The 16,882-nt window shown below is 43.7% G+C and overlaps 1 protein-coding gene across 1 annotated transcript in view; it reads right to left on the reverse strand.

Moving 5' to 3' along the window:
- LOC146821914 (pepsin A-like) overlaps positions 1–16,882 on the reverse strand; it is a 310,154-nt gene that overhangs the window by 54,858 nt on the left and 238,414 nt on the right. Inside the window, exon 7 of the mRNA XM_085609935.1 lies at positions 1,975–2,119. Coding sequence (XP_085466061.1) covers positions 1,975–2,119 — 145 coding nt within the window. The remainder of the gene's footprint in view (positions 1–1,974; positions 2,120–16,882) is intronic.

Here is a 16,882-nt window from a genome sequence, read left to right on the forward strand (position 1 = left end):
ATCATAAATCATCTTTCTGCCCTCAGGGCAGAGTGGAATTCTGAATGGGGTGTACAGATGCTTTCAATCATATTATTTCAAGTATTGGTTTGATGATCAGATTAGGAATAGTTTGCTTGAAGAATATGGCTGCTAGCCCTGTGGAGGAAAAGACAAAGACATGGATGGATTGAAACTTTTTAGGCCAGGCTTGAATCCCTTGTGAACATTTTTAGATGCTCAGAACCAGTTTTCTTTTTATGCTCCATCATTTTTTTATTCAATTTTTTGATAACGTATTCTTTAATTTCTAGATTCTTAATAATGATGGTTATAACAGTTTATTTGATGTTCTATGGGCATCATAATGTGTTCTATTTTCACGGTTCTTACTGGTGTTTGATAATCATTTGCTTTATTGTTTTCTTATGGACATCCAAACTTTAAGACCCTTTAAAGGACTTCTTCTCCAACCCTGTTTGGCAGCACTACTGTTATGCTAATTGTTAATGAAAAGTTAAACACCTGTGTTAGTATTTGTTGGTGTCTATGTACTAGATCAAGGTCGTGAGCACTTGGCAACCCTAAAAAAACAGAGTTTTTATTAATTCAAATTGTCACACTTCTGAATCTTTGATCTCCAATGTGATAGTCCCATGTACACATTTGGGGTGCTCTTTTTATTAGAAGAAATGTTGGAATGAAGGACGGTCGGACATTTTCTGTTGGCTGGATCACATAAATGTGAGGAAATATACTTCTTTTAGCCATTAGTAGGATATGTTTGGTAAGGACAACTGGTGGGATCCCTGCTTGCCACACCTCACTTGACTCCTATTGACCCCACCTTTTTTTGAAAAAAAGGCCTTAGTCCGTATGGCTCTAAACTGCAGCTATCCACCATGGGAAATGTGGGGGGACTGGGTAGTTTTTTTCTTCTACCAAAACTTAGATGTTAGCAAATTTTATGAGTAAGAAAGGCAAGGGTGATTTGCATTAGCTCCACTTTCCTTGAGTCCCCATAGTATTAAAATTGCAGAAATTCTGAGGCTTGGTAACTTATCCTAGACGACAGGTGGACCGGCGCATATATGGCTGACTACTCTATGCAGATATACCACTGATGCAGCTCATCTGGGGGAACAAATATGAAGTAAGTCCTTATTTCCTCTTACCAAAAGAGGAATTACTTTTACGTTATTCCATTTTGGGGAAGTTTGGCCCTGTGCAGAAGAGTACTATTCCATTTACTTTTTCTCTTGTCTCCCAACCCATAGGTCTCTTTACCAGCCCCCAGGGAGACAATCGGGTGGCAAACCCAAACACCTCAGAGACAGTCTTGGGGGTGTAATTTCCCAGGCTGGTCTCACTGGGAAACTCTGGGAATAATTTTGGGCCATAAGTAAATCTGCCGCAATGTCAGGGTTGCATCAGAAATTATGGCCTGAGCTGTTGGTTGTTAAACCATGGTGCCTAAATAAATGTATGTATGGTATGAGGTCTAGACAGAATTCGACTGGACTTCTAGCCTGGAGTTAGAAGGCTTATATGGAGCTATGGCCTTTTTCTTTATATCTTTGAGGTTGTGAAGTGGATCAGTCTGTTTGTACCAACTGCTCAGCAACCTGTTAGGAAACTGGCCTGTTGATCTCACTTCCTGAGTCAGGTGAATAGAAGCGGATTCCTATAAATATGACTTTACTTTGTTGCTTGTGCAAGTCTATATTACAGTCTTATGTAGCCTACGATCCCTCTAGTGCTTCTTTAAAATAGCAGTTTACTATGCAGTATTATGGCTAGATATGCAATCTTAGATGAGCAAAATGTGGAGCAAGATCAAAACAGCATGAATAGTCAAAGCAGAAGGTTCTGGCAGAGATGTGCTTGCTGTAAAGGTCACAATATGCAATCACCAGAGATTTGCTATCACTAGAACAATAAAGGATATAATAATTTACAACATATCTGTGAACAATATGATGCGATGCTGCATACCTCTCTATGCGAGTTCAGGGAGGCTCCAATATAATATAAAATGGTTAGAATGTCTGAGGGGGGACCGGCAATCAGAGATGTTCCAGTGTCCACAATGGCCTGACACCCCCCATGGCAGGCAACCACAACTCCATTCATTGTTATACTGAAAAAAGGAAAGAATTGGAAAATTGACTCAATGTCATCGAAAATATACAAACCTAGCGGGGTTACTCAAATCAATTATAAATATGCTTAGCATAAATATACATGAATATTCACCTCAGCTATTGTTGAACATTATTTCTGATACTACTGTTTACCCAGAATCCATTCTCTCTCCCTCCACTCTTTAGATGTGACAAATGTGTCAATTACTTTGCAGGATAGGTACATACCATCTGAAACAAATTCAGATCTAACCCTGATAGATTATTTGTTGTGTTATGGAGTTTGGTATCAGAAACAAAGTTAACATCCAGCTCACCCGTCACCTCGAAGACAACAGCATCCTGGACCCCTCCCAGTCAGGATTCCGCAGCAACCACAGCACCGAGACCGCCCTCATCGCCGCCACAGACGACATCAGGATCCTGCTAGACAACGGCGAGACGGCGGCCCTCATCCTCCTGGACCTCTCCACCGCCTTCGACACCGTCTGCCACCGCACACTACGCACGCGCCTCCATGACGCAGGGATCCGAGACAAGGCCCTGGACTGGACCACCTCCTTCCTCTGCGGCAGAACTCAGAAAGTCCGCCTCCCCCCGTTCCGGTCCGAAGCCTCCGAGATCATCTGCGGCGTCCCACAGGGATCCTCCCTCAGCCCGACGCTGTTCAACATCTACATGGCACCACTCGCACGCATCGCCCGACAGCACGACCTCAACATAATCTCCTACGCCGACGACACGCAGCTGATCCTCTCCCTCACCAAGGACCCCCTCACCGCCAAATCCAACCTCCACCAGGGAATGAAGGCTGTCACCGACGGGATGAAGGAAAGCCGACTTAAGCAGAACTCAGACAAGACGGAGATCCTCATCCTCGGGCCCAACCCCTCAGCATGGGACGACTCCTGGTGGCCCGCATCACTGGGGACACCCCCGGCTCCTACCAACCATGCACGCAACCTGGGAGTCATCCTCGACTCGAAACTCACCATGACCAAACAAGTCAACGCAGTCTCCTCTACCTGCTTCAGCACCTTCCGTATGCTCCGCAAGATCTACAAATGGATCCCGACAGACACAAGGAAAACAGTCACCCAGGCCCTAGTCAGCAGCAGACTCGACTACGGAAACGCCCTCTACGCCGGAGCCTCATCCAAGCTCATCAACAGACTGCATAGAATCCAGAACGCCTCTGCATGCCTGATCCTCGATGTCCCGCGCCTCACCCACATCACCCCCCACCTAAGGAACCTGCACTGGCTCCCCGTCGACAGAAGAATCTCCTTCAAGCTCCTGGTCCACGCACACAAGGCACTCCACAAAACCGGTCCAGCCTATCTCAACAGTCGACTCTCCTTCTACCTACCCAACAGGAAACTCTGCTCCGCTGACCACGCCCTGGCCACGGTCCCGCACATCTGTAGAACCACATCCGGAGGCAGGTGCTTCTCCCACCGCGCCGCCAAGACCTGGAACACCCTCCCCCTCAACCTACGACAAACCGAAGACCTGCTGACCTTCAGGAGACGACTCAAGACCTGGCTCTTCGACCAGTAGCAGCAGCAACCCCTCCCCACCCCCCCCCCTCAGCGCCTTGAAACCCTTACGGGTAAGTAGTGCACTTTACAAATTAACTGATTGATTGATTGGTTGATTGAAGAGCCAACAAGCGTGCATAATGTGCATGGACATGACATGAAGCAATCAAATAGTTACTATGACTCACAGCCAAACATACGTCATCCCACATGACCCGTGCTGTAAAGCAGAGATGGATATCCACCCTGCACCTCCAGAAGTTTGGAGGGTTACAGCACTAAAGCAAATTACTGTCATATATCATCATATTAGTCCAGGACGTGTGCGCTAGTGATTGCTATCATTCGCTCAGCCCTCTCTAGCCATAGCATCAACTCTCTCCTTCTATTGGTTTCCATGTTGATCATTTATAGGTCCTAGGATGGCACCTCATGTGTGAGCTAGTAGACCTGCAAAGGGCCCAAATTTTGCGTGCCTGAAGTGCCTTTTGAATTGTGGAGTAGTATGAGTTCCAGTTGCTTGTTGCAATAGATCGCAGTCTTAAACCAAAGCTTAACAGTAGGTGAGCAGTCTCTGCCCCACATACAAGCTACTCATCGATTGGCCAGAAGGAGGGCAACAAAAACAAATTGCCTGACGCCCCGTTCTGCCGACATGGTGCAGCCCAGTAGGGCCATTTACAGCGAGGGTGCACAAGTAGGACCTGCCATATCAGATATTATACAGAGCACTTCTTCCCAAAAAGCATGAACGCATGGCCAGCACCAAGCCATATGGGCAAAGTCAGCCCCTGTCTCCCCACACCTTTCACAAGAGTCTGCTCTGAGTATAAGCTGAAAGAGAAGAAGTGGTGCAAGGCAAATACGGTGAAAAAATTGAAGTACAGCAAGCGGGTCGGCCATTGGGGGAAAGTTCCCCTATCTGGCTGCAGGAGTATGTCCATACTTTATCCGAGATTATAATTCCCAAGTCTGCTTCCCACTGTGCTTTTGCTCAGGGATTGCGAGAGGGGCCTAAAATTGCATTGTGGTAAAAAGATTGGTCACTAGATGCCTGGAGGTGATAGCAGTGTGTAGCAGAGCCAGGGATTAGAGCGAGGAGGTTCCTGAGGGAATGTAGGGTATTTATCTTTGCATAGCGTTCTAAGCCGGTAGGATATACGTACATCAAGAGCAGAAATATTGTACCCCCGACCCTCCCCCCAAGGAAGATTACAGCCGTCTGGTGAATGTGCCAGCTTTGCATGCGCAGTAGGACTGCCTTGTCGCTTGTGAGAGCAGTCATGGGGAAATGGGTGATAGACTGTTCTGGGGCGTATAGAATGAGGAGACCCAGGTGCCATCAGAGCCCCTCTCATGCTAGCAGCGTACAAGAGACGTAGTTAATTTCAGAACAAGGGTAGCTGGAGACTGAACCAATTAAAGTGGATAAAGTTGTGGGATCTGCAGTGTTGTGTGCTATCGGTGGTGGGTCATGTATGGAGGTGGGCGCAGCTAGAAGCAAAATGTAATAATAGAGCCTAAAGTACGGTGCTGCCAGCCTCCCCTGATTGTAAGGAAGGGTCAGCACTTCTCATAGAATGGTGGTTTGTTTACCAGCCCACACCAGGGCCACCATGTGCAATCTGAGTGTCTTCAGTAGATGTTGCATAAGTGGAATGATTACAAAAAATGGGGTAACCCAAAAATGTCAAGGACCTGGGTACAATGTAATACGAAAAACAATGGTCCTGGACCATAAATCAAAATAGGTAGTAGTTCCTAACTTAGTGATATCATTCACATATTCTGAGCTACATATAATCTATTTTGGTAGCTCTTAGTATCCAATACAGTATTGCTCATAAGGTCAACCATGCAACAAAACAATATCCACAGTAAGTAAAGCTTTTTATTCTTTTTTATCAAAGATTTTATAAAATTTCCATTAACAATTGTGTCAAGGTTGTTCCAAGGAGAACGTGCAAATAGTAAGGGTGCTTGAGTAAAGAAAGTGAAAAAGGAAAGAGGGAATTATTTCAGAGGTTGTGACATAAGAAAAATTTAAATAAGTTAAGCAATGGACTGGTTATCATTCACCATCCAAGTGCAAGAACCTGGTCACGTGTGTCGGTTTTTAATTAAATCAAACAATTATACATTCATTAGAAGCCAATTCTAATAGAGCACGTGGGCAGATAGGCGTATCCCAGGTATGTATGTATGGGGCGTCGACGTTTCGATCCGTCTTGGTGGCCTAGTGGTGGTTTGAACCTTGGCCTTGCGGATCTTCCTCAGGACTGGGGAACAACCTGGAAGGGTTGGGCCTAGTAGATTGCCTAAAATTAATGAGATTGAAGTAAACATGTGTTGCATGGGAAAATGATTAAAAACCCCGTAAGAAGGCCTGTGAGGGGGTAGGGAGGGCTTACCCGCTGCAATGCGCGAAGCGAATCCCTTTAATGGAAATCCAGTGGTGTACCACATATGGCTGTCCTCCGTTAGTAAGGTGTCACACAGTGGGGCTGGTGGGGGCTGTAAATATGAAGAACCGGCTGTCAATTAATGGAGCCAATCTTATAATTAGTAAAATGTACGCATGAGATTAAAGGAGGGTTACCTCAGTTGCGAGATGCCACCCACTTGCGTTCCAAAACTTGTTTCTTTTGTTCTTATTTCACCACGTTTGGAGTCAATCCCGGGCTAAGGATGGGGATATATAAAAAGGGGGGAGTGTGGTTAGAAGGCGAGTGTGTCCAGGTACTCTTAACAAGAAGCAGGTGATGTTCCACACAAGCTAAAATTACCTTAGCCGTTAAGATCCGGCAACCATCCGTAACGCGTTGTGTTCGTCTACTAATCACCGCGCACCGCGAGGACGTCTATTTAAAAGAGGCGTCGACGTAAGGGCTACGGTACCGGGGCGTGAGAAAGGGGAAAGAGTTAAAAGACTCGAACCGGACTGCCGGTTGCGAGTCCTCCTATCATTCGTTCATAAGAAGTCAAGGTCTTTAGTTTGCTGACAAATTAAATTCGAGTTGATAATTGTATCTGCATTAAGCCTCCGATATATATACTTCAAACCGAGAGGTGTCCCTTATACTTCTGTAGATAGTATGGAGCAGGCATTAATTAAGACAGTCAAACCTAATTACAATTTTACATATATTAACAAAAAACAAGAAATTCATAATGAAACATTTTAGCCATTAGGTAAACATCATCTGAATACGTAGAACAGTGTTGTACAGGAATAATGGTTAAACAATGTGTACAACAGAATGTATCAAATTACGCGTGGTAACCAAAGCTGGTTGGGTGTGGTACATGGTGGTTAAACATCATAGTCAGACAATATGTACAACAGAAATCAGCGTTACAAGGTAAGCTACCATAGCAATTAGACATTGGGTGTTGGTCATGACTAACTTATTAAGAGGCATATTTGACATACTAGGGCCCTGGTGACAACATGACCCATTATGTGTGTGTTCCACAAGGGTGGACTCATCCAAGGTTCATCCAATATTCATAATTGAGATCTGCTTACTGATTTCCTCAAATTCATTCAGACCCCTGGCGATCGTGTCCAGGGAGTGTATCCACCTGCATTCTCGTTTGCTGAGTATACTATTGAAGTCACCACCTCTTGGGTTGGGTGTGACCTTCTCAATTACCCACCATCTCAGGCTATCTGCAGGGTGTTCAAAAGCAGAGAAATGGTCCACGAGGGGGGCACCTTGTGTCTTGCAGCGTATGCGGCTGCAGTGCTGCAGGATGCGACATTTAACTTTCTGAATTGTCTGGCCCACGTACATAAAGCCACATGGGCAGACAATGGCATAGATAACTCCCATGGTATTACAGTTACTATGTACATTGAGTTGATATGTCTGATTATTATGTGAAAATTCCGTTATCTCTTTTGTCAGAGTACAGGCCTTACATGATCCACATTTATGGTGACCTCTAATCGGTGGAATTCCCCAAAGTGTATTTTGGTTTGCTGTACGAGGTGTGGGGAGTAGAGATTTAACTACATAATCTCTTATATTTTTGCCCTTCCTGAAAGCGTGTAAGGGTGGTGGCATATTACCCAAATCTTCCGCTATTAGGTGCCAATGTCGATTGATAGCCTTTTTAATAGCACTGCTTTTCGTGTTAAATGTCGTGACACATACTAGACGTTCATCCTTGATGTTTGTTCTAGGTTGTGGAGCTAGTAAGAACTCTCTATGGTTGTGCCAGGCCCGTTTACGTGCCTGTTTTAATAGTCTGATGGGGTATCCACGTTCTAAAAGTCTAGCTAGAAGACTTGCTGACTCATCAAAGTAATCCTCTTTTTTAGAGCAGTTCCTACGTAACCTCAGGAATTGACCAAAGGGTAAGTTATCCCTGAGGTTACGCGGATGGTGACTAGTGTAACGCAGTAGTGTATTTCGTTCACTGTTTTTTCTGTAGAGACTCGTGTGCAATTTGCCTGACTCTGACTTGATAATGATATCCAGGAAGTGTACCGCTTCTCTATTAGATTCTAGAGTAAATTGAATGTCAGCTGAGCATGTATTCAGCCAGTGGTGGAACGTAACCAATTGTTCATCGTTTCCTTGCCAAATGATTAGTACATCGTCGATGTAACGTCGCCAAAGTGCTATATTGGACCTATAAGGGTTGAGGTCACTGAAGACAAATTGATTTTCATAATCATTCATATAGATAATGGCCAGGTTGGGAGCGAAGCTTGCTCCCATCGCTATGCCTTTAGTCTGGTTGTAGAAACTACCTTGAAAGGTGAAGTAATTCCTGGTCATTGCGATCTTGAGTAGTGAGATTATGAACTCAGTGGGAACTTCATGTGGGGCAGGTCTGGTGTTAAGTGCCGATTCCATGCTGGTAAGTGCTGAATGTTGTGGAATATTAGTATAGAGGGACGTTATATCCATAGTGGCCAATAACTGTGTATTGGAGTCAAAAAGGCGTTCGTCCACTAATTGGATTGTTTGCATCGTGTCTCTGAGGTAGGTCGCAGTATTCTCAGCGATGGGTTTTAAAAATACATCTACGTATTTACATAAGGGCTCCAAAATTGACCCACATCCAGAGATGATTGGTCTGCCCGGTGGACCCTCCATACGCTTATGTATCTTTGGGAGGGTGTAAATAGTCAGTATTCTCGGGTGTTTGTTATTTAAATATTCATACTCAAGTTTGTTTAGAAAACCGGATTCTAAAGCCCGTTTTGTCACATCACTTATGATGTTACTTATCTCATGTGTGGGGTCCCTGCTGAGTTTAGTGTAATTACCTTCAACTGACAACTGTGCTAGGATCTCTTTTCTGTAATCATCCACGTTCTGAAGGACGATTGCACCGCCCTTATCCGCGGGCTTAATCACGATGTTGGTGTTCTTTTTCAGGGTTTCTAGGGCTTCTCGTTCTAGTTTGCTCACGTTATATTTCACATATTGTCTTTTAGTCAATATGGAGTCAACGTCCCTCATGACTACCTGTTCGTATGCCAACAATTTATGTGACATAAGGTGAGTAGGTGGGTTAAACTTAGAGGGTGGTCTAAGGCCACTGCCTGAGAAGACCGGGTTGTAGGGAGTCTTAAGAAAATAGTGTTTTAGGCGAATCTTCCTGAAGAATTGGTGCAGCTCAATTTTCAAGTTAAATGTGTTAGGCATGGAAGTTGGTACAAAGGAAAGGCCTTTTTCCAGGATTCCCTGTTCATTGGGTGTCAGTGTATGGCCTGATAAATTGACTATCGGGTTTTTGGGTACATGAGCTACCATCTGTAGTGCTGTCGTCGGGTCTGTATTTCTCCATGTGTCTCCTGTTGGAAGTGTATTTGTTTTTTCATTTGGCCCCTCCCCTGATTCCATGTTCCGCCTCTGGGGCCCCTGGGTCTGCCCCAGGGACGTCCCCGTCCTCGCTGTCCCCACCATGGTTCCTCCACTAAAAAAGGGGGCTGTTGATAGTTCTGCCCTGTAGGGGGTGCACCTGTGTTTGTACCTGAACTTGGACCTGCACGTTCTGTGTCACTGTCAGCGTTACTGCTGACTGATGATCCAGAGAAGGTTGCGTACCTTCTGAATCCACTCCTGCCTCTGCTAGAGAATGTGCCCTGTGGTTCCCTTACGTAGTAACCCTCCTGTAGGTATGGATAAGTAGCTCGTTTGTCATATACCTTGATGTCCCTGGCTACTTTGTCTAATTTGGTGGCTTGTGTGTAAATGTCAAATTCACGAATGGTTCTTTCCAGCCTTTCTAAAGCTTCTTTAGCATTAAGTAATGCCTTGTCCTCAATGATCTCTTTCTTCAGATCATGTATCTCTTTGGTTAGACGTTGCACTTCTTCCACCGCAGTTTCAATGCCAAGCACCATCCAGTGCCTGGAACAGTTATTTGAAACAAAGCTAAAATTCTCTTTGAATTTTGGGTTATCAAGGAAGATGGCTGGTTCATTCCTTACTTGTAACCCTACAGGGATGACATTGGATTTTAGATATTTAGCTAGAGTGTGTCCATGTAGACGTGTTCTGATCAGTTTCTTCTCTAGACGTTCTAATTTGGATACTTTTTCATTGAGTGTCAGGTCTATGTTAGTAGTGGTATTACCCAGAAAAGTGTTGCCTTCCTGTTCTTGCAATAATTTATCTATGTAGTCTTCGATATAAGATAAGGTTTCCTTATCTGACATAATGCGTGTAATATTAGTCAGAGATATAGCCGTAGCTACAGTGATGGCTAACAAGAAACTATAAGACTTAAATCACTCATTGACATACAATATTTGACATACAACATTTAACATAAAACCCTCGCAGGACTTGCCTGCACAAAGGTAACCATTACAAAAAATGGGGTAACCCAAAAATGTCAAGGACCTGGGTACAATGTAATACGAAAAACAATGGTCCTGGACCATAAATCAAAATAGGTAGTAGTTCCTAACTTAGTGATATCATTCACATATTCTGAGCTACATATAATCTATTTTGGTAGCTCTTAGTATCCAATACAGTATTGCTCATAAGGTCAACCATGAAACAAAACAATATCCACAGTAAGTAAAGCTTTTTATTCTTTTTTATCAAAGATTTTATAAAATTTCCATTAACAATTGTGTCAAGGTTGTTCCAAGGGGAACGTGCAAATAGTAAGGGTGCTTGAGTAAAGAAAGTGAAAAAGGAAAGAGGGAATTATTTCAGAGGTTGTGACATAAGAAAAATTTAAATAAGTTAAGCAATGGACTGGTTATCATTCACCATCCAAGTGCAAGAACCTGGTCACGTGTGTCGGTTTTTAATTAAATCAAACGATTATACATTCATTAGAAGCCAATTCTAATAGAGCACGTGGGCAGATGGGCGTATCCCAGGTATGTATGTATGGGGCGTCGACGTTTCGATCCGTCTTGGTGGCCTAGTGGTGGTTTGAACCTTGGCCTTGCGGATCTTCCTCAGGACTGGGGAACAACCTGGAATGGTTGGGCCTAGTAGATTGCCTAAAATTAATGAGATTGAAGTAAACATGTGTTGCATGGGAAAATGATTAAAAACCCCGTAAGAAGGCCTGTGAGGGGGTAGGGAGGGCTTACCTGCTGCAATGCGCGAAGCGAATCCCTTTAATGGAAATCCAGTGGTGTACCACATATGGCTGTCCTCCGTTAGTAAGGTGTCACACAGTGGGGCTGGTGGGGGCTGTAAATATGAAGAACCGGCTGTCAATTAATGGAGCCAATCTTATAATTAGTAAAATGTACGCATGAGATTAAAGGAGGGTTACCTCAGTTGCGAGATGCCACCCACTTGCGTTCCAAAACTTGTTTCTTTTGTTCTTATTTCACCACGTTTGGAGTCAATCCCGGGCTAAGGATGGGGATATATAAAAAGGGGGGAGTGTGGTTAGAAGGCGAGTGTGTCCAGGTACTCTCAACAAGAAGCAGGTGATGTTCCACACAAGCTAAAATTACCTTAGCCGTTAAGATCCGGCAACCATCCGTAACGCGTTGTGTTCGTCTACTAATCACCGCGCACCGCGAGGACGTCTATTTAAAAGAGGCGTCGACGTAAGGGCTACGGTACCGGGGCGTGAGAAAGGGGAAAGAGTTAAAAGACTCGAACCGGACTGCCGGTTGCGAGTCCTCCTATCATGCGTTCATAAGAAGTCAAGGTCTTTAGTTTGCTGACAAATTAAATTCGAGTTGATAATTGTATCTGCATTAAGCCTCCGATATATATACTTCAAACCGAGAGGTGTCCCTTATACTTCTGTAGATAGTATGGAGCAGGCATTAATTAAGACAGTCAAACCTAATTACAATTTTACATATATTAACAAAAAACAAGAAATTCATAATGAAACATTTTAGCCATTAGGTAAACATCATCTGAATACGTAGAACAGTGTTGTACAGGAATAATGGTTAAACAATGTGTACAACAGAATGTATCAAATTACGCGTGGTAACCAAAGCTGGTTGGGTGTGGTACATGGTGGTTAAACATCATAGTCAGACAATATGTACAACAGAAATCAGCGTTACAAGGTAAGCTACCATAGCAATTAGACATTGGGTGTTGGTCATGACTAACTTATTAAGAGGCATATTTGACATACTAGGGCCCTGGTGACAACATGACCCATTATGTGTGTGTTCCACAAGGGTGGACTCATCCAAGGTTCATCCAATATTCATAATTGAGATCTGCTTACTGATTTCCTCAAATTCATTCAGACCCCTGGCGATCGTGTCCAGGGAGTGTATACACCTGCATTCTCGTTTGCTGAGTATACTATTGAAGTCACCACCTCTTGGGTTGGGTGTGACCTTCTCAATTACCCACCATCTCAGGCTATCTGCAGGGTGTTCAAAAGCAGAGAAATGGTCCACGAGGGGGGCACCTTGTGTCTTGCAGCGTATGCGGCTGCAGTGCTGCAGGATGCGACATTTAACTTTCTGAATTGTCTGGCCCACGTACATAAAGCCACATGGGCAGACAATGGCATAGAAAACTCCCATGGTATTACAGTTACTATGTACATTGAGTTGATATGTCTGATTATTATGTGAAAATTCCGTTATCTCTTTTGTCAGTGTACAGGCCTTACATGATCCACATTTATGGTGACCTCTAATCGGTGGAATTCCCCAAAGTGTATTTTGGTTTGCTGTACGAGGTGTGGGGAGTAGAGATTTAACTACATAATCTCTTATATTTTTGCCCTTCCTGAAAGCGTGTAAGGGTGGTGGCATATTACCCAAATCTTCCGCTATTAGGTGCCAATGTCGATTGATAGCCTTTTTTATAGCACTGCTTTTCGTGTTAAATGTCGTGACACATACTAGACGTTCATCCTTGATGTTTGTTCTAGGTTGTGGAGCTAGTAAGAACTCTCTATGGTTGTGCCAGGCCCGTTTACGTGCCTGTTTTAATAGTCTGATGGGGTATCCACGTTCTAAAAGTCTAGCTAGAAGACTTGCTGACTCATCAAAGTAATCCTCTTTTTTAGAGCAGTTCCTACGTAACCTCAGGAATTGACCAAAGGGTAAGTTATCCCTGAGGTTACGCGGATGGTGACTAGTGTAACGCAGTAGTGTATTTCGTTCACTGTTTTTTCTGTAGAGACTCGTGTGCAATTTGCCTGACTCTGACTTGATAATGATATCCAGGAAGTGTACCGCTTCTCTATTAGATTCTAGAGTAAATTGAATGTCAGCTGAGCATGTATTCAGCCAGTGGTGGAACGTAACCAATTGTTCATTGTTTCCTTGCCAAATGATTAGTACATCGTCGATGTAACGTCGCCAAAGTGCTATATTGGACCTATAAGGGTTGAGGTCACTGAAGACAAATTGATTTTCATAATCATTCATATAGATAATGGCCAGGTTGGGAGCGAAGCTTGCTCCCATCGCTACGCCTTTAGTCTGGTTGTAGAAACTACCTTGAAAGGTGAAGTAATTCCAGGTCATTGCGATCTTGAGTAGTGAGATTATGAACTCAGTGGGAACTTCATGTGGGGCAGGTCTGGTGTTAAGTGCCGATTCCATGCTGGTAAGTGCTGAATGTTGTGGAATATTAGTATAGAGGGACGTTATATCCATAGTGGCCAATAACTGTGTATTGGAGTCAAAAAGGCGTTCGTCCACTAATTGGATTGTTTGCATCGTGTCTCTGAGGTAGGTCGCAGTATTCTCAGCGATGGGTTTTAAAAATACATCTACGTATTTACATAAGGGCTCCAAAATTGACCCACATCCAGAGATGATTGGTCTGCCCGGTGGATCCTCCATACGCTTATGTATCTTTGGGAGGGTGTAAATAGTCGGTATTCTCGGGTGTTTGTTATTTAAATATTCATACTCAAGTTTGTTTAGAAAACCGGATTCTAAAGCCCGTTTTGTCACATCACTTATGATGTTACTTATCTCATGTGTGGGGTCCCTGCTGAGTTTAGTGTAATTACCTTCAACTGACAACTGTGCTAGGATCTCTTTTCTGTAATCATCCACGTTCTGAAGGACGATTGCACCGCCCTTATCCGCGGGCTTAATCACGATGTTGGTGTTCTTTTTCAGGGTTTCTAGGGCTTCTCGTTCTAGTTTGCTCACGTTATATTTCACATATTGTCTTTTAGTCAATATGGAGTCAACGTCCCTCATGACTACCTGTTTGTATGCCAACAATTTATGTGACATAAGGTGAGTAGGTGGGTTAAACTTAGAGGGTGGTCTAAGGCCACTGCCTGAGAAGACCGGGTTGTAGGGAGTCTTAAGAAAATAGTGTTTTAGGCGAATCTTCCTGAAGAATTGGTGCAGCTCAATTTTCAAGTTAAATGTGTTAGGCATGGAAGTTGGTACAAAGGAAAGGCCTTTTTCCAGGATTCCCTGTTCATTGGGTGTCAGTGTATGGCCTGATAAATTGACTATCGGGTTTTTGGGTACATGAGCTACCATCTGTAGTGCTGTCGTCGGGTCTGTATTTCTCCATGTGTCTCCTGTTGGAAGTGTATTTGTTTTTTCATTTGGCCCCTCCCCTGATTCCATGTTCCGCCTCTGGGGCCCCTGGGTCTGCCCCAGGGACGTCCCCGTCCTCGCTGTCCCCACCATGGTTCCTCCACTAAAAAAGGGGGCTGTTGACAGTTCTGCCCTGTAGGGGGTGCACCTGTGTTTGTACCTGAACTTGGACCTGCACGTTCTGTGTCACTGTCAGCGTTACTGCTGACTGATGATCCAGAGAAGGTTGCGTACCTTCTGAATCCACTCCTGCCTCTGCTAGAGAATGTGCCCTGTGGTTCCCTTACGTAGTAACCCTCCTGTAGGTATGGATAAGTAGCTCGTTTGTCATATACCTTGATGTCCCTGGCTACTTTGTCTAATTTGGTGGCTTGTGTGTAAATGTCAAATTCACGAATGGTTCTTTCCAGCCTTTCTAAAGCTTCTTTAGCATTAAGTAATGCCTTGTCCTCAATGATCTCTTTCTTCAGATCATGTATCTCTTTGGTTAGACGTTGCACTTCTTCCACCGCAGTTTCAATGCCAAGCACCATCCAGTGCCTGGAACAGTTATTTGACACAAAGCTAAAATTCTCTTTGAATTTTGGGTTATCAAGGAAGATGGCTGGTTCATTCCTTACTTGTAACCCTACAGGGATGACATTGGATTTTAGATATTTAGCTAGAGTGTGTCCATGTAGACGTGTTCTGATCAGTTTCTTCTCTAGACGTTCTAATTTGGATACTTTTTCATTGAGTGTCAGGTCTATGTTAGTAGTGGTATTACCCAGAAAAGTGTTGCCTTCCTGTTCTTGCAATAATTTATCTATGTAGTCTTCGATATAAGATAAGGTTTCCTTATCTGACATAATGCGTGTAATATTAGTCAGAGATATAGCCGTAGCTACAGTGATGGCTAACAAGAAACTATAAGACTTAAATCACTCATTGACATACAATATTTGACATACAACATTTAACATAAAACCCTCGCAGGACTTGCCTGCACAAAGGTAACCATTACAAAAAATGGGGTAACCCAAAAATGTCAAGGACCTGGGTACAATGTAATACGAAAAACAATGGTCCTGGACCATAAATCAAAATAGGTAGTAGTTCCTAACTTAGTGATATCATTCACATATTCTGAGCTACATATAATCTATTTTGGTAGCTCTTAGTATCCAATACAGTATTGCTCATAAGGTCAACCATGAAACAAAACAATATCCACAGTAAGTAAAGCTTTTTATTCTTTTTTATCAAAGATTTTATAAAATTTCCATTAACAATTGTGTCAAGGTTGTTCCAAGGGGAACGTGCAAATAGTAAGGGTGCTTGAGTAAAGAAAGTGAAAAAGGAAAGAGGGAATTATTTCAGAGGTTGTGACATAAGAAAAATTTAAATAAGTTAAGCAATGGACTGGTTATCATTCACCATCCAAGTGCAAGAACCTGGTCACGTGTGTCGGTTTTTAATTAAATCAAACGATTATACATTCATTAGAAGCCAATTCTAATAGAGCACGTGGGCAGATGGGCGTATCCCAGGTATGTATGTATGGGGCGTCGACGTTTCGATCCGTCTTGGTGGCCTAGTGGTGGTTTGAACCTTGGCCTTGCGGATCTTCCTCAGGACTGGGGAACAACCTGGAATGGTTGGGCCTAGTAGATTGCCTAAAATTAATGAGATTGAAGTAAACATGTGTTGCATGGGAAAATGATTAAAAACCCCGTAAGAAGGCCTGTGAGGGGGTAGGGAGGGCTTACCTGCTGCAATGCGCGAAGCGAATCCCTTTAATGGAAATCCAGTGGTGTACCACATATGGCTGTCCTCCGTTAGTAAGGTGTCACACAGTGGGGCTGGTGGGGGCTGTAAATATGAAGAACCGGCTGTCAATTAATGGAGCCAATCTTATAATTAGTAAAATGTACGCATGAGATTAAAGGAGGGTTACCTCAGTTGCGAGATGCCACCCACTTGCGTTCCAAAACTTGTTTCTTTTGTTCTTATTTCACCACGTTTGGAGTCAATCCCGGGCTAAGGATGGGGATATATAAAAAGGGGGGAGTGTGGTTAGAAGGCGAGTGTGTCCAGGTACTCTCAACAAGAAGCAGGTGATGTTCCACACAAGCTAAAATTACCTTAGCCGTTAAGATCCGGCAACCATCCGTAACGCGTTGTGTTCGTCTACTAATCACCGCGCACCGCGAGGACGTCTATTTAAAAGAGGC

Source organism: Triturus cristatus, chromosome 6 (genome assembly GCF_964204655.1).
Source record: "Triturus cristatus chromosome 6, aTriCri1.1, whole genome shotgun sequence".
Classification (NCBI taxonomy): Eukaryota; Metazoa; Chordata; class Amphibia; order Caudata; family Salamandridae; genus Triturus; species Triturus cristatus.